Below are 22,339 nucleotides of genomic sequence, written 5' to 3'. Positions count from 1 at the left end.
CTCAGCAGAGCTGAGGGCCGGGGCTCTGGACCTAATGACAGAGCTGGGAGCTCCTGGGTCAGCTCCACAGCGAGACCCTCCGAGATGGGGAGCTGGGGGGGAGGAGAGACCCCCGTCGACCCTGAAGCCCAGGCTCTCTGCCCACCGCATTATTGGCCTCCAGGAGTCTGCGGCTTTGGGGTCTGGAGCACCTCGAGAATCCAAGATCAGAACAAAACGAGGGGGCTCAGGGGGACGGGGGCTGGGATCCCGTGGGACGGGCCCTGCTTCAGCCTCTGGCTCCTGAACCTGCTCATCTAAACCACCCAGCCGCCCTGGGATCTCGAGAGCAGATGGATCCAAAGCAGCCAAGGATCTTGGAAGCCAGCTTGAGCTCAAAAGTGAAGGCAAAGACCGTGTCCAGTTTGGCCCAGTCCAGGGCTTTGGGAAGACATCTTGAGACATTTCGCCAAACCCCGAGCTAAGCCAGCAGGGCCCTCCTCCTATCATCATGAGTCCTCCGCAGATTGTTTCTTTCGAGAGCAATTTGCCTCTGTGTGCTGAGCCCTTCTGAGGAGCTTGGCTTCTGCAGCTGTTGGGCACAACTTCCTTCCCCCACCACCTGGCAGGCAGCAGGCGCAGGGCCCAGCTCCAGCCCCAGCCCAAGGACCCCGGCCTGCTCTCCGCGGGCTCCAGAGTCTCCAGGGCGGGGCCAAGGGCAGCAGGCACACAGGACACCGTGGGCCGGGGGCACTTCAGGGCCCAGCGAGGCTGGCAAAGGCTGCCCATCTGGGCCGGGCCTGTCGCAGTCAAGCCTCTTAGAGGGGAAATCCCGAGTGGCTCAGGCACAAGGAGAGCATATGGCGGCCCCGGGGCCCAGGGAGAACCTCAGCAGGGACGGGGGAGGCCTGAGCTTTCCCACCCCAGCCCTCTCTCTGCTCCCATGGGGGCCACGCGGCTGGGAACAGACACCTCCAGGCTGTGCTTCTTGTCTGGAGGGCACAGGGACCCCCAGGGTCCCCCCACTCAGGGCTCTGTGTGCACCTGGGCTCCTCCTGAGCAGCTCTCTGCAGGGCGAGGGCTTGGGCAGAGCTAGAGCCTCTCCCTCGCTCCCCCCTTCCCATCTTCCCCAGCCATGTCCCTTCCGCTGTCAGAATTGTTGCTCATTCCTGTCACTGTCCTGTGCGTGGCCCCAGACCCCTCGGACCTGCCCGCCCCATGGACACCCCTGCCACCGCAGCCGTGCCAGCTTCCGCGTCACCGTCACCCAGGCAGCTGGCTCTCAGGACCCTTCCAGTTCAACAGGTAAAGAGCCCTTGCACCTTGGTCCCTCAGCCCCGCGTCTCCCAGGTGCTCCTCAGAGCCCACAGTCTGGGGACCGCCACGGCCTGACCACGGCTTCTGGCACTTCTGGCGAAACCCCTCAATTTAACCTAATGGACTAAATGGGGAACCATTTCTATATGATTAATTAATCAGGGTCCTACGAGGAAGGATAATAATATAACTACTTAAGTCGTCTGCGAGGCCCTGCTGCCAGGCCATAAAAAGAGCACCGAGAATAGCACAGGAAGCCCGCAGGGTGGGGGCGCCCTGACCAGCCCCAGGCTTCACTGGGGGCGGAGGGGGGGGTCCAAGCCCAAGGTCCACCTGGTCGACCTGCGCCCCTGAACCGTTTCCCCCTTGCGTTGGTGGAAGGATTGACGGGTGTTTGTCCGGGACGTGGTGGAAACTCAACAGATGCAATATCTGAAAATTGCCCGGGACAAAAGAGACTCAGAATACATGGAAAATGTTGCTCAAGAAATTCCGGCACAGACGCTCATGCTAAGGGTGGAAACAACGTTGTCGTTGTCGAATGGAGCCCCTTCTGTTTTATTAGCAAATGTCGTCTCCTTGTCTGCACTGTTTTCTTTTCTTTTCTTTTCTTTTCTTTTTTTTTTTTTTTTTTTTTTTTGGTGGTGCTAGGGATCCAACCCAGAGGTGCTTTACCACTGAGCTACATCTTCAGCCCCCCTTTTTGTTTTATTCTGACATAGGTTCACCAAGTTGCCCAGGCCGACCTTGAACTTGAACTCCTCCTGCCTCAGCCTCCAGAGTCGCTGGGATCACAGGCTTGACCCTCTGCACTTTCCCTCTGCACCCCACCTCCAGTCTTCTGAAAGCGAGTGCTCAAAATTTTAAGCAAATGTACATTAAAACCCCAACAAGCACAGTCTTGGTTCATTATAAGAGTTGGGCTTTGCAGATGAGTAAATGACAAATGCATCAAGGTGACTCTGGTCAGTAGAGTTGCTGGTGCATCTTTTTAAAATATTTTCTAGTTCTAGTTGACACCATACCTTTATTTTATTTGTTTATTTTTATGTGGTGCTGAGGATTGAACCCAGGGCCTTGCACCTGCTAGGCAAGTGCTCTACGCTGAGCCACACCCCAGCCCTGGACATTAGCATCTTCAATGATGGCTGCAAGCCTCTCGGTGCCTCCCCTGCCCCAGGAGGCCAAGCCTCTCCCCGTACCCCTCCTTTTCCCTTCCCCCTCCCCGGAATCTCTTGGCCATTTCCCTACTCTGGGTCTCCCACCTGGGTCCCTCGGGTGTCCTGGGCCTGGTTCTCAATCCCTCAAGGCCTTGCTAGATAATCCCTTCATCTATGGCCACACCTTCTTCTGCAAAGGACCAGACAGGAACTATCTGGTTTTATAGGCCACACCGTCTCCGTGGAACCTCTAGACTCTGCCGCTGTATCATGAAAGCAGCCACGGGTAGCATGGGACGAGTGTGGCTGTGTATCAATAAAACTTTATTTACAAACACAGTGATGAGTCGGATTTGGGCCGAGAGTCCGTTAGCTCTCAGGACTTTGTGCCCCATAACGGTGAATCTCCTGCATCTGGAGGCTCACTGCTGTTCTGGCCGAGGCTTTCCCTACTTTACCCCCAGACAGGGTTAATGAGGGACATGTTAGACACTGGGGACATTCCGGAGGAACAGCTACCTGAGACGTGGTGTCTTCTGATGTCTCTCCGTCACCACACAGGGCCACCACACAGGGCCACCTACGACGCTGGCAGATTGTGGAAAGTCCTCTCGCTTTGACTGCATCAGGATCCCTCAAGCCTGAGAGTGCTGCAGAGTCTCCCAGAGAGCTTGTTAATACAGGGCGCTGGGGCCCGCTCCCAGGGATTCTGATTCAGGGGTTATGGTGTGGAGCCAAAGAGTTCCCATTTCTATCAAATCCCCCCAGATGGTGCTAAGCTGCGGCCCCAGGACCACCCTTTGAGAACCCCTGGGCTGCACGTTTAAAAAAAAAAAAAAAAATCTAAAGATGTACTGCCACCTAGTGGGCAGTTCCTGGTACTGCCCTACGTCTACCATCCCTTCAATTCTAAAGTGTACAAAAATGACACATCCTTTGTCACGGAGAAGAATCAGATTCACAAAGCCAATTTGTCATTTGTGTACTTGGGATTCCATAACCATACTCCAAGCTTCTTTCAAGAAATGAGGTGTCACATTATTTACAATAACATGGCAGTGATTTTTAAATCAACCTAAACTAGAAACAGATTATTTTCCACCAGGGGAAAAACACTTTAAATATCTAAATAGAATAGAACTGCTGCTGGCTCTGTTCTCTGGCCACTCTCCCACTGCCAGATGCACATACCTCTTCTGAAAAGCAAATCCATGCCCCGGCCCTCCAACCCGCTTTGGCTGACCACCCTGACCTGGTGTGGCCGATGAAATCCAGCAGGAGACCAGTGGAAATGAGCTGCAGCTTTTGATCTCGGCACACACAGAACCATAGCGGTGACAGCGGTCCCTGCTCATAGGCAGCCTTATGAACACTTGCCACGTGGCAGGGAAAGCAAAAGGCTCCTCTCGAAATCGAGATCTCTCTCTAGATTTCACTTCTTGTGCCTTATTTATATTTACCCAAATTTGTCGCCCATTCCCACTGCCCAGTATTTCCACATACGCACTTTTTTTTTTTCATTTTACTTTAGTTGTTGATGGACCTTTCTTTTATGCATTTATTTCTATGCGGTGCTGAGGATCGAACCCAGGGCCTCCCACAGGTCAGGCAAGCACTCTACCGCTGAGCCCCAGCCCCAGCTCCATGCACCCTGATGTGCCCCAAGCGCCATCGCCCACTCCCACCTACCCATCCCAGGGAAAGACCTGGGTCGCCAACTCCATGCAGCACAAAATAAAGGGGACCGTGGTCCCCGGTTGCAGATGACTCGCATTCCATGCTTGGCGGGCAGCTGGATTTCTTTTCGCGTGGAGAAATGTATTAGGACCCTGCTACGAGGACGAGGATGTACCAGGAGAACGGAAATGACAGGGACCGGAATGGTTTTTGATGCCAGCAGTGTCTATTTGATCTCCAGATGTGAGGCAGCTGACGGCTAATTAGTCTGACTTAGATCTTCACAGACCCCTGCCCTCCACACGTGCTGTGGCCACGCTGGTGTGACAACGCGTCTGTCTGATTGAGGACTCTCTGAATGAACACACCGGTGACCCCTGAGGACTCTGGAGCCTCAGCACGTGGACCAGAGATGGTCTTTTTCCTTCCTGCCTGACCCAGGACAGGTCATGAAGTGACATTCTTTAGTGGAGTGGCTGATGGCGTCCTGACGGGGCTGGAGCAGGTTGATCAGCTTCAGGTTTCAGAGTCCGAGGCCACCATTAAGGCCGACCTCCGTGGTCAGAGCTACTGGATGTGGATTCGGTGGCTGCTAATGAAACAGCGATCCGATCGCGGTGCCTTCGCTGCCGGGCTGTCTGCAAGGAATGAAGAGCAGAGCAGGTCGGGAGCCTGGGGCCGAGAGGGGACACGCAGGGAGGCAGGCGGGTGGCCTCCTCCCATCTCCCTGTCCCCTCTCCCTCCTTCCTTGATGGCTCCAGTGTCCCAGCTCTCAGGGACCGCAGCAGCACAGAGAGCCACAGAGGACTGCGCTAACGGGCCATGGCACCCTGCTCCTTCCTTCACAGGTGACGCGTCTAACACTCAGGGACATAAAGTGATCCGAGAAGACCCACTCTGGAGTCCCTGCTTTAACTGCCGCACTCGAGTTCTGGGCCGTGCTTGTCCTCCGCCATCCAGGGCCACCAAGAATGTGGTCTAGGGAAGAGTGGACGTGTGACCTTCAGTTCCCTGGAGGGTGACTGGAATTACAATCCCACTCCACCTGAACCCGGAGCGTGACTTCATGGTGGACTAACGTGAGTCCTGGCCCCTTGACTTTGGGCTTGGCCGTGGGACTAGCTTTGGCCAATGGTTCACGGTGGCTCAAGTAGAGGTTTGAACCTGCCTGTGCTATAAATGCCCCAGGACGTGGGTGGACCCAAGCTGGACCTGAGATCCACCCCCTGCCTTCATGAGCACATCCCGCCCATGACACTGTTCCAGGCCGTGGGACACCAGGGAACCTTCCAGAATATGTGGAGCCTCAGAGGAGAAGTGTCCCTGCCCTGCCCCCTCCTGTTCCATGGACACTGGTGTGGGGACACCGTACCTGGTGCTGGCACCACCTGGTGACCACAGGGTACAAGCATAAGCACAAAGACAAAGGTCAGTCCACTCAGGATGCCCAACGAGAAACAGTCCCTGATGGCCACTGAGTCAGCCACCTGCACACTTTTCTATTTAAAAAAAGAAAAAGAAAAAAAAAAAAAGCGATCTCTCTCTGTTCCCGCTGCAGCCCGGGGATCCTGTGGGTCACAGTCAAAGCCATCGCCAGTGGCTGCTGGCTTTCCTAAAAAAAAAAAAAAAAAAAAAAAAAAACTTTATAAATGAACACCTGCTCCTCTCTCTTTTTATTTAAATTGGCCACCACCACCGATGGCAGAAGCTCGTGGTCCTTGCTCATACCGGTCATGGCACTGTGGCCCTCTCCCTGGACGGGGCAGGGCAGAGCTGCCCATGTGGGAAGCAGCTTCACTGGAATCAGCTCCTGGGCTCTGTGCTCCCTGCTCCTCCACCGCTCGGCCCCTGGCCTCCAGCCGCTCCTGACTCCCCGCCCGGCTCCACCTCTGGGCGCTGGGCTGCCCCCGTGCCTCCTCCTCCCGTGCTCCCCACATGCTGTCAGGTTGGATTGCGGGCAGTGTCCCTGGGGTGGCACTCTGGGGAGGGACTGGGGCCTTCAGGAAGCAGAGCCTTGGGTCATTGGAGGTGTGTCCTGCGGGCGCCGTGGGACCCAGTTTGTCTCCTCTCTCCCTCCTTCCTCCTCCCCAGCTTCTTGGCTCCAGACGTTCTCCATGTTGCGCTGCCCTCACCGAAGCTCCAACCCACGGAGCTGCCCAGCCTTGGACTCAGCTTCCAGAACCACGAGCCAAAATGAACCCCTCTTGGCTTCCCAGGGTTTGTTATGGTGACGGGGGGCTAACGGATACAGCCAGCTCCCGGCCCCAGGGATGCCCCCCTCCGGGAGATGGCCACCCTGACCCCCCCCACAAACCTGCAGTGCCTCATCTTGGCCTACTTTTTTGTTTTGTCCAGTGTCTAGAAACTCCTGCCATGGTCTATAAGTGGGTTGTTTATTGTGCTCATCTCTTGTTTGCTTCTGTCTGCTCCAATGTCCCTGAAGACCAGGGGCGGGTTTCATAGACAGAACCAGGTCTCCAACGCTTCTGCCACCACATGGTGTTCCCTGAAGCCTGCCAGGTGAGAATGGAGGTGACCACTGTCCCCCCAGGGGGTTAACTGCCTGTGTCTCTGGGGAATCTGTTTTATCTGCTTTGCTTTTTCCAGGGGCTTCCTGGAACTCACACCAGCCTGGGGTGTCTGTTTTGTTACTAAAGATTGAACCCAGAGGCGCTTACACTGGGCCACACCCCCAGCTCTTTTTCTTATTTTGAGACCAGGTCTCTCTAAGGAGCCTAGGACCTCACCAAGTTGCTGAGGCCGGCTCTGAACTTGCAACCCTCCTGCCTCAGCCTCTCTGGCTGGGGGTTTGTGAAGGCCACACAGCCTGCACACCAAACAGACCTTCCACACCCCTCGGAAGTCTTTTCGTGATTTAGTTACAAACAGAAGCCACCGCAGCTTTGTTGAGATATAATTCACTGACCATAAAATCGAAACTTCTAAAGCACGCGGTTCAGTGGTTTTTAGTGTTCACGGAGTTGTGCGACTGTCATCACAGCATGATTCTAGAATGTTTCCATCGCCCCAAAAGGAAACGCCATGCCCCCTCGCAGTCAGGCCTCACCCTCCCTCACCCACCTCACCCAGCCCCTGGCAACCTCTAATCTACTGTCTGTCTTTCTGGATTTACCTGTTCTGGGACATTTCCTATCCATGGAATCATGCAGTATGTGTGGTCTTCTGTGCCTGAATTCTCTCACTTAGCAAAATGGTTTCCATGTTCATCCATGTCATAGCTGCATTCCTTTTTATGGCTGAATAATATGCCACAGAATGGATGTACCACATTTTATTTATCCGTTCATCAACTGACGATGGGCATCTTACACTTTTTGGTGTGATACATTGTGTTGCCATGAACAATCATTTTCTAGTTTTTAATGAAATCACGTCTTCAGTGTTCTTGGGTGCACATGGAGGAATAGAATGGGTGGGGGGTGCAGCTGAGGGGTAGCACACTTGCCTAGTGTGCATGAGGCCCTGGGTTCAATCCCCAGCACATGGTCACTCTCTGTGTAACCTCTGAGGAGTGGCCAGGCTGCTTCCCAGGGCAGCCGCACGGTTCTCCACACCCTCCCTACCCTGAGCCTCCATCTTTTTTATTACAGCCAGAATCTCTTTATAGTTTAACTCTGCATTTCCCAAAGGGCTAATGCTGTTGAGCATCTTCTTATGGTTCATTGGTCAAATATCTTCCTTAGAAAAATGTGCAGACATCAGTTTAATCTTACTTTAAAGTTTAACTTAGTGTAAATTTTTGCATTGCAAAAAAAGAAAAAAAAAAAACCCTGACTAAGCCATAGGCCACTGTTGTAGAACACCTGCATCCACTACAAGGGAAAGGTGCCCCATAATCTGGTATTCCTGGTCCATCTGGCAGAAAAAAGAACCAGTCCAGGTTGAGCAAAAGTGTATTCAGAATTAGTGAAAAGTTTAAATTCTAAATGTTTTTTTAATATTTCTTTTTTTTCTCTTAATTACGTATGGTAAGGGAGACTAATTTCTTCTGTGCAGTCATGAGCCGCCATGCGGTACCGGCAGCCACCCACCCGCAGAAGATGGCAGAACTGTGAGAATATGTGGTGCAGGGTTCCGTGGCTCCTGCCTGTGATCCCAGCAACTCAGGAGGCTGAGGCAGGAGGATGGCAGGTTTGAGGCCAGCATGGGCCACTTAACAAGACCTGTCTCAAAATAAAAATTAAAAGGGACTGGGGAGGTGGCTCAGGAATTGATCGCCTCTGGTTTCCATCCCCAACACCACACACAAAAAGATTCCATACTTCCCACCCCTTACCACCACCAAATTGGAGGATGCAATTTCTACAATAACTGTGGACTCATAATACAACTAAGAAAAATTATTATTATTATTATTATTATTATTATTATTATTATTAAATCTCCATAACAAAGCCTCTGGCTTATAAAACTGATTTTGAAATCACGCTCCTGGGATGACACAAGGGGGCGCTGAACACCTGCCCTGGCCTCTGTCAACGGTTCCTGGTTTCCCTCCCACCCTGTTCCGTCCTGTCCCTCCCGGAGCACACCAGCTCTCAATAACAGGTGAGGACAGGCTGGTCCTATTTGAGGGCTTTTATTATATCAATAAGAAGAAGTGCCAAGTCAGGATTCTTCCTAAAATGTGGTCCTTTTACATTTCAGGGTGTAAAATGAACATCTTCCACACATTCTAGGGTGTATTTCTGAGATTGCTGAGTATTTTTGCATCTGTGCTCAATGGTCCACTCCCCCACAGGCACAGGCCTGTAATCCAGGACTTGGGAGGCTGAGGCAGGAGGATCTCAAGTTCAAGGCCAGCCTCAGAAACTTAGAGAGGTCTTTGATGACTTAGGGAGAACCTGTCTCAAAATAGAAAGTCAGAGTGGCCTGGGGTGTGGCTCAGGGAAATTCAGTTTGGTGTGACCTTGGTCTGGAGGGGAGGAGGGCGCAGGCCCAGGATGGGAAGGGTTCCTGGGGCTGATACGGACATCTGACCAGTTGTAATTCTCTGTGTCCTCCTCAAAGTCCTGTGCCACCTTAACCCCCCGCGTGGCCGCACCAGGAAACAGAGCCTTCCCGTAAGGGTGGAGGCTCAGAGAGGGTGAGGGAAGTCGTGGGTGGGGCCCTGACCAGCAGAGCCGGTGTCCTTACAGGAGGACCAAGAGTCACCAGGGGTGTAAAAGCACTGAGAAAGGCCACACGAGGACACGGGACACGGAGAGGAGGCAGCCACCTCTGGACGGACAGGGAGGCCTCGCTGACCCTCGGGCCAGCACCTGGACCTTGACTAGCAGCTGGACCTGCGGCCACTCTGGGTGTGGTGCGAGCCCTCCCCAGGCAACGGAAGCTGGTTGGCATCCCGGCCACAGGGCACCTGCGTCTGTGCTTTGACTAGCTGTCACCCAGCAAAAGGACGGGTAGGACGGAGTCCTCCTGGGGACACGGCAGTGACCACAGGAACTGCCAACATGCACGGCTCCCGGTGCTGGCCCTGGAGTGACCCGGGCACCACCAGCAGCCCGTGGGGTCAGCAGGACCAGCGCGTCTCACCCGGGCCCTGGGAGAGTCCCCCAGAGCCCCAGCCCCTGGGCTCCCCGGCCAGCTCCACAGCTGGGGGACGGAGGCCCTTCCGCCTGGCCAGACACCGTGGACTGTCCCTCCACAGAGACGCCAAGGTCGAGCCAAGCAAGAGCGAAGCCCCGCTTCTGTGCGGAGCCCCACCGCCCCCGTCTGGGTTTCCATTCTGCCTCCTGTCTCTGTGTCTCCACCGGCCTTGCCCCCCCACCGGCCTCGCCCTGTGGTGTGTGTGTCACCTGTTTGGGTCCGTCCAGCGGGCAGTGGGTTTTCCATCTCACACACTGGGACTGCCTCATCTAGAAGTTTAATGTGGGTCTTTTATATATATATATATAATTTTTTTTTTTGACTTTGACAACAGGTTCTTGCTGAATTACTTGGGACCTTGTTAAGTTGCAGAGGCTGGCCTTCAATTTGCGATCCTCCTGCCTCGTCCTCCCAAGTCACTGGGATTGCAGGTGTGACCCACTGTGCCTGACTCCTCGAACCCTCGATAACGTCGGGTACAGTTATAATTTTGGATTCCTGTCGATGGGTTCTAGTGTCTGTGTCAGTTCTGGTTAGATTAGATTGAAGGGTTATTTTTCTTCTCTGTATGCTTCCTCTTTCCCGTTTGGGCGTGGAGGATTTCGTGCATCACATACTGACCGTCTCTGGGTTTCTCTGTCATCTGATCCTTGTTCTGCCGTGCACTGACTTGCCTGGGAACGGTTTGGTTCTTCCGGGTGTGACTGTTAAGATTTGTCTTTTGCAAGACCCAAGCAGAGTTCACCGGGTTCATTGTTCTCCAGACTGAGGCAGGAACCTCTCACTGGTCACTCAATGCCACGTTGCTACGGATTGGATACGTGTCCCCCATAAGCCCGCGTGTGAAAGGCCTGTCTGCTGCCCGTGGTGGGACTGGGTGGAACCGCCAAGAGGTAGGACCTAATAGGACCCTAGGTCACGGGGGATGTGCCCTACAAGATGTTTGTGGAACCCTGGCGTCTTCCTCTTTCTCTCCCTCTCCTGCACTGTCCAGCCACCATGAGCCCAAAAGCAATGGGTCCACAACCATGTACTGAAACCTCCAAACTGTGAACCAAAATAAACCTCTCCTCTTTATAAGCTGATTGTCTCAGGTATCTTGTTACAGTAATGGAATTGGCCTCACACACCCATTGAATTATGAAATTTTCTATTTCGTCTGATGGAAAAAACACTATTCCTGGCCCCTCACAAATGCCAAGTTCTAATCCCTCTGATCCTTTCAAGTGGTTCTTTCTCAGGAGAGAAAACTCCTTTTATACACAGCAGATCCATATTCTGCCTATACACAGGGGCCTTCTGTGGGTTCTCTGCGTTGCCCCCTGCAGCTGGCCTGCACTTAGCTCTCACCACCCTGGTCTTCCTAGACTTTCTAGCTCTATCTCAACTAAGGGACTCCACCGGCTTCTGTGTGCCACAGCCTGGAAGCTCTCCAAAGAAAAGAAGCTGCGGCTCTCCTCAGGAATCACTGTCCTTCTGTCTCATTTCCGGCATTTTGAAAACTCTTGTTTTGTAAAGGTTGGGCGAGCGTTGGAGGAAGAGACCACCAAGAGACTGTCTCATGCAACAGCAAAGGGTTTATTGGGGGTCCAGCATGCTGGGGCTCAGAGCTCACTTGAATAGAGCAAAGAGCCCTGAGAACAGCTTAAGCAGAGCTTTATACTTTCCTTGGAGAGGGCAGGGAGGGAAGTTACATTCTGCAGTTTGGCAGTTGGGAACAGCACATTCTGGGAACAAGATTAGCAAACAGTTCTCGAGATTTCAACAGTGTTTTGTTAAGCATACAGAAAAACGGAGTGACAAGTACCTATTTTATTAACCTTTCAGTTTCATGTAAGCTATCTTTTGTTGTTGCAGGAAAGGAAATCTGTTTCTCCATTTGGGTTAGAAGCAGAAGTCTCCTGTTTATTTTTTTTCCCTTGGGTACTGGGGATTGAATTCAGGGGCACTCAACCACTGAGCCACGTCCCCAGCCCTATTTTGCATTTTGTTTAGACACAGGGTCTCACTGAATTGCTTAGTGCCTCGCTTTTGCTGAGGCTGGCTTTGAACTTGCGATCCTCCTGCCTCAGCCTCCCGAGCTGCTGGGATTACAGGTATGCGCCACCGTGCCTGGCTTCAATTAGATTTTATAATTTTCTTCATAAATCCTATGTTTTTCTCATTAAGTTTATACTAAATATAATTTTTGCTAATAGCACAACTAGACTATTTCCTAGGTCTCTTTTGTAGTCACTTATTTCTAGAGAAAAAAACTATGGGTATTTGCATTTAATCATTTAATCTACTGACATCAATCCTGAAGTTAAACCATGCAGAAGTCATAAATTTATTCAACAGTAATTTCCCTCTAGTCATTTCCCTCTGAGCCACTGGGGAGGGCGCCCAGGGTCTGCAGGCCTCCCCAAGCGCTCCGCCCTGGGCACCCTCCCCTTTCTAAACTCTGAAGGGTCTGCTACTAATAGAAGTGGCTAGCATTTGTGGGAGGGAGTGCACGTGTGTGTTACCACACACCAAAGTGTACATAGGAAAGTGACAGGTAGATGCTTAAGACTAGAGCAGAAGCTGAGCAATGCAAACATGGACCATCTCATCCTCCTCTGCACATTCTTGTCTTTATGCTTATTACTTCATGGCACAAAATGGCTGCCACAACTCCAGGCCTCATGTATGTGATCCAAGCAGGAAGAAGAAAAGGGAAGGAAGGAAGAGGAAAGCAGGAACCAGCTTTCCCAAATCAAGAAAATTAAAAAAAAAAAAAAAAATCAGGAAAGCAAAAGATTTCTCAAAATAAAATTTCATTTATTAGCCAGAACTAATGACATATGAACACCTACCACAACAAGTCAGTCTGGGAAAGCAAGTGTTTAACTGGAAATATTACCACAAATTCACAAAGTTTCAGGGCCTGTTGGTGATAAAGGAGAAATAACACTGGGCAGGATACTGACGTGCTCTATGAGCTAGTCTTGTGTTCTTGGAATGAACCTGAGCCATGATGAACTGGTTGTTTTTCTGGTACTGCAGATGGAACCTGGGGTACTCTGTGACTGAGCCACATCCCCAGGCCTTTTATTATTATTATTTTTTTTTTTTTTAATAAAAGCTGCCCTCAAACTTTGGATCCTACTGCCTTGGCCTCCTGAGTAGCTGGGATTTCCAGCTCGCACCACCACACCCGTCTTTGAACTGTTCTTTTAAATACATACCACGTTCTATTTGACAATATTTTGAAAGCTTTTTTTTAAATACCTTTATTTATTTTATTTTATTTATTTTTATGTGGTGCTCAGGATTGAACCCAGCACCTCGCACTCGCTAGGTGAGCGCTCTATCGCTGAGCCACACCCCAGCCCCACTTGAAAGCTTTTTAGGGCTTTTCTAATATTCAGATCTAAGGACTTGAACTAAGGTAGTAGAAATGGGAACAGAAAGATTGAGACATGATCAACAAATTCTCAGAAGCATCAAAGCCGGACAGACCTGCCCTCAGCAGAGAAAGAAGACCCCAGGCAGCGAATGCACAATCGAGCAGGGAGGGCTCGCAGGGGCTTTGAGTGTGAAACCGACTTTGAACTCTAAAGCGTTGGTAAAGATTTGTTTCGGACTCATTAGGAATTTAGTGCTGTGATCAACATACAAACAACAGTGCCTGGCTGGGTGAAAATGGAGTGGTTGCTGTGCTGCCTTTCAGGGACACATGCTGCGAAGCTCCCACCAACACATCTGGGACCGCTTTAAAACGACAGGGGAGCTCCAGAGAAGCTTCCACAGAAGGCACGAAGGGCAAGACTGGCCCAGGCGTTTGGACGCACAGCTCCCCTTTCCCTCTGGGCCGCCTGGACCTGCAGGCCTCAGCGAGCACTCCGCCCTGGGCGACGCTCTCCTTTCTAAACTCTGAAGTGCCCGCTACTAACAGAAGTGGCCGGCGTTTGTGGGAGGGAGTGCATGTGCGTTACCACACACCCAAGTGTACATAGGCAGGTATTTGTTCTACATGATAAAGGAGGAATTCTATTCCACAGCAGTTAATTGCTCTTTTAAAAGGGAACTAACTACACATGGTTGACACTCGTGGGAGGACAGCGCTGTCCCTGCACTTGGTCCTGGGCAGCCCTCCCAAGCCGACTGCCACCTGCACTGTCCTCGGCTTCAGAGTTCTCAGCCCCAGCGGCCCCACAGCCGAGCTCTAGATCCTGTCAAATCCACCATGATATTCACACCTCGGACTGCAACGGGGCGCTGCCGGCATCGAGCTCAAAATCCTTCAAAGATTAGACCATCATACACGTTTAAGATACATAGAAAAATAATATAATTAGGATTTATACAAAGTAGATTTTTACAAAACAACTTCAATACAAGAAATACATCTCATATCCAAGCACAAAAACGTGAAGTCTACGTGGAAGTGCACAGGGAAGAAAGACGTTTATTGTGGAAGGCTGAGTGGGGAGGCGGAGGCTGAGTGGGGAGGCGGAGGCCGAGCTCTGGTTTACTGGGACAGCTGGGAAGAGACTTTCCATTTGCCAGCGGAAATTCTCACTCCGTCCTCCATCGTCCAACGCAGTTCCTGAAGGGATCAGACAGCCGTCCCTCTTTCCAGGTTCTGCTTGGTCTCGGCCGTGTACTTCCCGTAGAACCGCTCAGCCTTCTTGTTGAACTTGGCATTCCTCTCGTTGATGTAGTCGATGTCCGCGTCATCGTTGTAGGGACGTCTCCGGCTGTATTTGTCTCGTTTTTCAATTCTGGGGAAAAAAACATTTTTAAAGTTCAAAACCACCTTCTGTTTTGATCTGAGTAACGACTGGCAGGCACATTCACAGATGGGGCTCTGCTGCGGACCCCCACAGGCAGACGGTGAAGAGCAGAACCAGCGCTCAGTGCCTGGGGGCGCTCAGTGGGGGGGGGCGGGGCTCAATGCTGGGGGTGGCGAGGGGGGGGGCTCAGTGCCTGGCACTGGTCAGGAGCAAGTCAGTCTCCACCAACTTCAAGCTGAAATTGCTAACCAGCAGCACAACCTCAGGTAGGAACCATGAAATTCATTAATACAAACTCCTCCTTAGACTCCGTCTAAATGAGCAATGACCCAGGGTTAGGAACTGAACAGATACCTTATGACTTAAAATAAGGTAATTATTATAATATTATTTGTTAGTAACAATGACCCCGGTTAACCCGGTGCATTGCTATGTGCCAGACATGACAATAAGACTTTACATATACAGTTCCTAAAATTAAAACGTACTCTGCTCTACCTGGTATTCATTTCCATCAGTGTTAAGAAACACAGGTAAGTGGCTACGCGCCGTTGGATTCAATCCCCCGTATTAAAAAAAAATAAAACAGGAAATTGGGCCGGGCTGGGCTCCGCCTACAGTGCTTCTGGGAGGAAGTGAAATCTCTCACAAGGGTGGGGCTTAGCTGGAAAAGTCAGGTCACTTGGTGTGCCCTTGAAGGGACACCAAGATCCCAGCCCTTTCCTTCTCACTTGCACCTCGCTGCCTCCCCCATGAGGTGAAGAGGCTCCTGCATCATATGGGCCTCCATCATCACATGGGCCTCCATCATCACCATCTGCCACAACCCAGAGCAACAGGCCAGCAACCGTGGACTAAAACCTCGGAAACGTGAACCAAAATAAACCTTTCCTCCTTGTAACTTGTCTCAACTTTTTGTCCCAGTGATGGAGAGCCGACACATGATGGTCCCATTCCATCAACGTGCGCATCTCTATTCCGGATCCTGGGAACTGAATCCACATAGCTGCCCATCCTCAAAACCACTGCGGACCCGAGGCCAGAGCAAGTGTCGTTTCTGCCTATTTAACTCTCTCAAAGCACAATGGCCTGAGACACACACCAGCCCACCCTGTCACTCAGCAGCGAACAGGCAGCTGCTCTGAGGACTCACTGTTTCTCCAGGTCCATGACCATTCTGTCAATCTCCTCTGTGGAAGGCACGTGTGTCCCATGAAGGAGGCTGTTGGACGTTGGAAAAAACTCTTCTCCACTAAAAAGACAGCAAAATGGACTTAAAACAACACCACAGATTTTCACTTTCAAATTTCGAACTAAATTACCACTCACGATCTCACGGTATGACAAGATATATGCATACACTTACTGTGGCATTCTACTTTTAAATTAAAAAAAAAGATACAGAATTAGAAAGGACCTAAGAAATCACCTACTCCAACACCTTCATCCTTCAGATGCACAAGGCAACGGCCCCAGGTGAAAGGGCTCATCAAAGGCTGCAGAGTTGGGATTAGAGCTCTGAGCTCTGGGTCTCTTTCCACTAAAGCAGCAGCCTTCAAGCTACAGTCATCACATGTTTTTGAAAACAGTTCTACTGGGACACATTCAGTCATTCACAGATCTCTATGGCTGCTTTCACATTGCACTTGCACAGGTGAGCAGCTATGAACGAGACCACATGGCCCGAAAAGCTCCAAATATCTACTATCTGGTCCTTTATTTAAAAAAACAAAAACCCCACCTGAGGTATGGTAACTCATACTTGTAACTCCAGAGACTCAGGAGGCTGAAGCAGAGGATCGCAAATTTGAGGCTAGCCTCAGAAACTTACTGAGACCCTGAGCAACTTAGTGAAATCCTGACTCAAAATAAAAATGGTTGAGGATATAGCTCAGTAGTACAGAGTCCCTGGGTCTAATCCTTCAAACCAAAAAAATTAAAAAAAAATTCACCCACCCCAGCACTAAAGCTTTCTGCCTCATAAATAATATCTGCCTGTGCTAATCTGTGTCTTAGCTATCAACACTCAGAATGCCAGCTTGAAAGAGAAACAAGTGGTTAGTTTAACTGCAACAAAGTGAACAACTGCCAGGCCCTGTGAGTGTGGGTGGCACATACCACAACCTCAGAGACTGGGAAGGCAGAGGCAGGATTGCAAGTTCAAGGCCAGCCTCGGCAACTTAGTAAAATTCTGTCTCCAAAAAAAAGAATAGGGATGCAACTTAGTGGTACCGTTTGCCTGGGTTCTAGCCCACAGTGTTTGTGTTGGGGGTGGGGGGGATGGATGACAAGGCTTAACTGCTATCAACTGAATCATAAATAGTGCTGAAAAAACAGAGACCATTCCTAGGAGCTGCTAATAACCCACAGCTCAGCATAAAGTGTGCCAATATTTACACCCTTGTATGTGTAGGTATGTGCACGTATACCCACATAAATACACGCAGCCCCCAAGATGAGAAAACAACATCATAAAACCTATGGACTTACTGTTTTTCCCTCAGTCGCTCATAGGTTTCCATGTCAGGTTTGATTTGCTTTGTCAACCGATGATATTGGCGTAACTGGGCAGCAGCATAATCTAAAAATGAAATGAGAATCAGAGATGACATGTGTCCTTGTTTGGCCGTTACTATTCAGAAAAAAATCAAATTGTCATTAAGCAACATGTGCACAGACACTAATCCATGGTCCCTTATCCGGAATATGCTGGTATAGACACCACAAAGAAGAACCGGGCTGACGGCGCAGAGCCTTTTTTAGCTCCATCCTCTAAGATGCACGTGCATTTCCCTGGGGTTTAGGCCTCTCAGCAAACATTCCACGGAGGAAGGAAGCTCGAGCCTCCGCTCAGTAAAGCAGAAGGCTGAGGCCAATGCTGTCTGACAGGCTTATTCAGAAAGGTCAATTTTACCTGAAAATCCCAGGTCAGGATTTTTCCTTTTCTTTTTCCTCTCCCACCTTTCTGCATCTTCTGCACTGATCTCCAGCAACTTCACCTTCTCATAGTCTTCCCCTCTTGCTGCACACTCCTAAAAAGAAGAACAAACTGGTTCCCTCAATTATAATTCAAGCAATTACTTAATCTAAATCAACAAAGTTTGAATAAAGACATTAAGTAAAGCTAGGAAGGAAGTTCCTGTCCACAAGTGTGGAAAGGTGTCCACAAGATGGACACAGTGGCATGTGCCTGAAACCCAGCAGGATGGGAGGCTGAGGCAGGAAGATCATGAGCTCAAAGCCAGCCTCAGCAATCAGTGAGGTCCTAAGCAACTCAGCAACGCCCTCTCTCTAAATACGATATAAAAAAAGGGCTGGGGATGTGGCTCAGTGGCTAAAGGCTCCTGGGTTCAATTCCCAGTACCCAAAAAAAAGAAAAAAAAAAAAAGGGCGTCCACAGATGACCAACAGAAAAAAGACATTAAGCAATACTTTTTTAAAAATGACTGCTATATGAAAGAAATCTAGGAATTTGATGTGGTATATAAGGGAGCATATGATACCTTTTAGTGTTTAAACAGGTATCAGACCCTATCTTGAACGTTTTGCATACGTTAACTCATTTAATTTACAATTAACTCAAGGTTAAATAACTCGCTCAAAGTGTGGCAGCCACTGAAGAGCAGAGCTAAGCTTTCAATTCCAAAACATTGGCTGCGGAGCCAGACTATCAATGACCATGTTCCTGTCTCAATGCAAGAGAATGATGGAAGATGTAGCTCATGAAGACAGTGGAGTAGTTCCTGACCTTTTTCTTTTCTTCTTCCTGCAGTTCCCATTCTAAACGAGCCTTTTTGGCTTCCCAGTTTGCAGGCAACTTAAGTCTTTTATCTTCTTCCACAACTTCCTGGTGATTCAATTTACGAGCTTCATTCTAAAACCATAAAAAAAGTTTATCAGAAATACGAAAACAAGGCACTAAAGTTGTAGCTCAGCGGTAGAGGCACTGGGTTCAATCCTCAGCATCACAAAAATATAAATAAAATAAAGGTATTTTGTTCATCTACAACTAATCTTAAAAAATATATATGAAAAGAAATCCAAATAGATCTTGCCTTTTTTGAGGAAATTCAGGAAAGACACGTTGACACTCCCTTTCTACCCCAGGCGCAACAGACAGCCATTACACGTTAGTCAGCTTTTTGTTGATGTGACCAAAAGTCCTGACAAGAACAACTCAGAGAGGAAGTGTACTTGGGGCTCAATTTCTGAGGGTCAGTCCATGGCAGTCACTCCAGGGCTCTGGGCCCAAGGAAAGGGGCAGAAGGGTGTGAAGGAGGAAATCTGTTCAGTTCACTCAGGAAGGTGAGAGAAAGAAGCTAGAGACAAGACAAATCCTCTAAGGGTATACCCGCCCCCTATGCTTACCACTCAGCAGTCCATTCAAATGATTAACCCATCAAATGATCACTGATGAGGTCACAGCTTTTATAATCCAATCTTCTTACCTCAGAGTATTGCTATATTGCCTAACAAATGAGCTCTTTGGGTGACATTTTCAAATCCAAACCACAACAGCCACCAAATGATCTTAAGCAAGGGAACAACAGCCTAGTGAGGCATATCATCAAGAAAAATGCATCTGGATGCACTGGTTTTCCATTCCAGAGCCTAGAGGTTAATATCAGATTTGCCCCTGTTTAGCCCTGTGGTCCCTTAAGTTGGATCAGAACAAGGTTTTACAAAGTGGGAGACCTATACCACAGGAGCACTGGAAAATATTCTACTTTTAAACCTCGAAATTCTGATTAGTTCAAAGAAAAAGACTTAATTTGGGGCTTAAGAACTTTAATACCTCTCTTAATATCCTAATCATTTCTAAGACTCCCCTACTTTTGAAACATTTTAAAAGTTTATTTACATTGAAAACAATAAAAGGAACTTCCCATTTGAAGTACTAGTGAAGAATCGATTTTTAAAACAAAAATAAATGCATAAAACAAAATAAGTACATTTTCTTATACAAAACTGAAGTTGGATGTTTCTTAGGTCACAGGATGGTGGCAGGTAGTCCAGAAAGCCATATTTCCTATAGATTCCAGATAAGCTTTCATTAATCAATCCAAGTAAATACTTAAGCATGTTTATGTGTTTATCAAATCAACTTTTTCTGGACACAGAGAGATACTCCTGGGGCTGGCAGTGCAGTTGAGTAGCAGGACACTTGCTTAGTGTACACAAGGCCCTGGGTTCAATCCCCAACACCACCAAAATAGAACAAGTGCCAAGAGAGACACTGGTCTCAATTTCCACCTCTCATACACTCTTAGCTCTGGCAATGCCCTCTGGTTTGCCATCAAACAAAGTTGTATTTGTTGCATTGAAGGAGAGCACAAACCAAGGGGAACGTTTCAGTAAGAAGATGTTAAAAGAGATATTTACAAAATATGAGTTTGTATCAGATGACTACAGTTCAAATTCAGGCTTTGATTTGGGCATTGTCAAAGGCAGGGGCATTCTAGGATGAAGTAGCTTCAATTTTTAGATAGGAGACAGGAGGAACAGAGTAAGACTATAGTATTTGTATGTATGGTAATGTATGTATATATAGTATATATATGTATGGTAATATAGTCAGTGGTGTTTGGTCACTTCTACGACCTAAACAGTCTTCTTGATTTTGTCTCACTACAATATTTGGAGTGATGCCGAGGTTTTGTGGAAACATGGCCTAGCTGTCAGGCAGGCCACTCCAAGATCAAAGTCAGGGGATTTTTTCCTTTCCCAGTTCCAACTGTAGCCAGCTGTTTGCTGGACTCTTATCCCTAATATGAATTCTCCTCCTCTGCATGTGCTCCCTCCGCTGAGTATCTCTTCCTCCATCCCCTTTACTTGTCCGATGTCCTATTCTTTCAAACAGTGGTTTAGTGTCACCTCATTGGAGCCCCTAAAGCCACACTAATCTCTCCTCTGCACTCCCAAGGCACTTTATTCCTACCTCAAAACTGCATTTACTGCAGTATAATTTCTGGTTATAAGGTTTTGTCCTTAAATAAATAAATAAGGTTGGTTCTCTACTTCAGAAGAGGCCTTCATCTAGCTGAACTAGATGAAGCTGAAACACTGTAGAGTTTCAGCGGTTTGTTGATTGTTAGTCAAATTAAAAAGCTCTTAATGACACGACACAGGTTTCTTCCAATTTCTAACTCTACATATTTCCTTAAGTAAAATGCAGCGCTTGTTAGAACCACAGAGCAGGGAGGCCACGAGTACCAGGCTCCCAAACTCAGCCCAGGCAAGTTAAATCCAGTGGGCGGGACGGGGAGCGAGCCATCTCAACGCGCTTTAGGGTCAGGAGCCCCCATGGGGACGGGCCTCTCGTTTCGGGGGAAGATCCTTCTCTGTGGTCTGACTAACGAGTGCGGGGCCGGACGGGGGCAGGTCGGAAAGGGGCCTCGGGCTACTCACTCGCTTCAGATGCAGCTCCCGGAATTTGCGCAGCCTCTGTTCGCGCTTCTGGGCGGCCAGTTCCTCCGCCGCTGTGCGGAGCCCCTCCTCAGCGCGGTCCACCGGCACCTGCTGTGAGGAATCCGGCTTCAGGCCGGGCTCGGTTCCAGGCCAAGTCCCGGCGAGTCGTCAGCCCGGCCACGACCCCACTGGCGACAGACCCCGCGGAGTCTGCGCCTTCCTGGCCCCACGCCCAGGGCTCCGCCTCCATCACTCACCCCGACCTCTCACCGAAACTCACCAACAAAACCTTCCCAAGTAAGGCGGACAGTACCTACCTGTTCGACTTCAGCCGCAGCCGCCATTACAGCCTTATTTTTCCTATTTCCGGCAACAACACTGAGCACTTCCGTCAGCCTCTGGACAGCCCTCCTAAGCCCTGTCTACAGGCCACGCCCCTTCCGGGCGGCCTCAGGAACTTAGGACCAATCCCTGCCCCTTTTAACAGCGAGTTGATAAAATTGGTCAAGGCTCTGCGCAGCCGCAGAAGGCTGCAGAGTCGAGGGCAGGAAGTGACGCAGGGGAAAAAAGGATTGGAAAGTCCTCTGAAGAGGAAGGCTAGAAAGGTAGGAAATCTCCTAGCCTACGTGCTGTTCCCTAGAACATCAAGTTCTTCCTGACTGCCCTGTCTCAGTAGAGACATGATTGATACTTGTTTTAAAGTCCCTTCCATAGTCTTAAATTTTTGAGAGAAAGAGAATTTTGGGGGGTTTTTTGTTTTTGTTTTTTAGTATGATGCTGAGGATCGAACCCAGCGCCCCGCAAATGCCAGGCGAGGGCGTTACCGCTTGAGCCACATCCCCAGCCCAAGTCTTTAAAGTTTTTTTTGACTGTTGGGGCCCATCCAGTCTTGTTCTCTTAACATGCCCAATGGAGTATAATTAATAACAGTGCTAAAGTTAAGATGAAGCAAAAAGAGGTGCTGAGTGTACAAGAGAAATGTATGAATTATTGTTTCCTGACAACTGCTAATTACATGTAGAAATGAAAATGTGATCTCCCAAATGAAAAAAATATCTAACAGTAACATAAAAAAAATTCTAAGTAGGCAAAGTTAAATCTCAATAAATGAAAGATAATCTTTTCGAGTTAGAAGACTATCACAAAAAAAATCGCCAAAGTGAGTTTATAAATATGTTACTCCCATGAGAATCTTGAGAGATGTTTTTAAATTTTGGTTCTGGAAAAGATGTGGCAAAATGTGTAGCTCTGTGGAGGGCACTTGCCTTGCATGTGTGAAGTCCTAGATTGGATTCCCAACATAGTAGGGGAAAACAAAAACCTAGAAGTTCAAAACCACTGAGAAATATGAATGCTATATACCTTGGTGGTAAAACTGAAAATTGGTCCAACCCCTTGAGAGTTAGAAGACAATACCACAATATCAAT

General features: G+C 49.2%; 1 protein-coding gene across 2 annotated transcripts; it reads right to left on the bottom strand.

Annotated features, from left to right (window-relative positions):
- Positions 1-14,034: 14,034 nt before the first annotated feature.
- Syf2 (SYF2 pre-mRNA splicing factor) lies at positions 14,035-21,325 on the bottom strand. Of its 2 annotated transcripts, none has more exons than XM_076863196.1 (7): positions 21,229-21,325; positions 20,912-21,022; positions 18,252-18,377; positions 17,418-17,535; positions 16,994-17,084; positions 15,657-15,755; positions 14,035-14,491 (listed from the first exon to the last, which is right to left on the bottom strand). In XM_076863196.1, the coding sequence occupies exons 1-7, from the start codon at positions 21,253-21,255 to the stop codon at positions 14,326-14,328; spliced, it is 738 nt and encodes a 245-aa protein (XP_076719311.1). In that variant the 5' UTR covers positions 21,256-21,325; the 3' UTR covers positions 14,035-14,325. The 2 variants fall into 2 exon arrangements, with proteins under 2 accessions (XP_076719311.1, XP_076719312.1); XM_076863197.1 differs by having other exon boundaries at positions 20,912-21,019; positions 21,229-21,312.
- Between the last annotated feature and the right edge of the window lie 1,014 nt (positions 21,326-22,339).

This window comes from Callospermophilus lateralis, chromosome 7, assembly GCF_048772815.1.
Source record: "Callospermophilus lateralis isolate mCalLat2 chromosome 7, mCalLat2.hap1, whole genome shotgun sequence".
Taxonomy (NCBI): domain Eukaryota; kingdom Metazoa; phylum Chordata; class Mammalia; order Rodentia; family Sciuridae; genus Callospermophilus; species Callospermophilus lateralis.
Note: the sequence above shows the minus strand (reverse complement) of the source record. Positions and strands in the feature narration are given on the sequence as shown.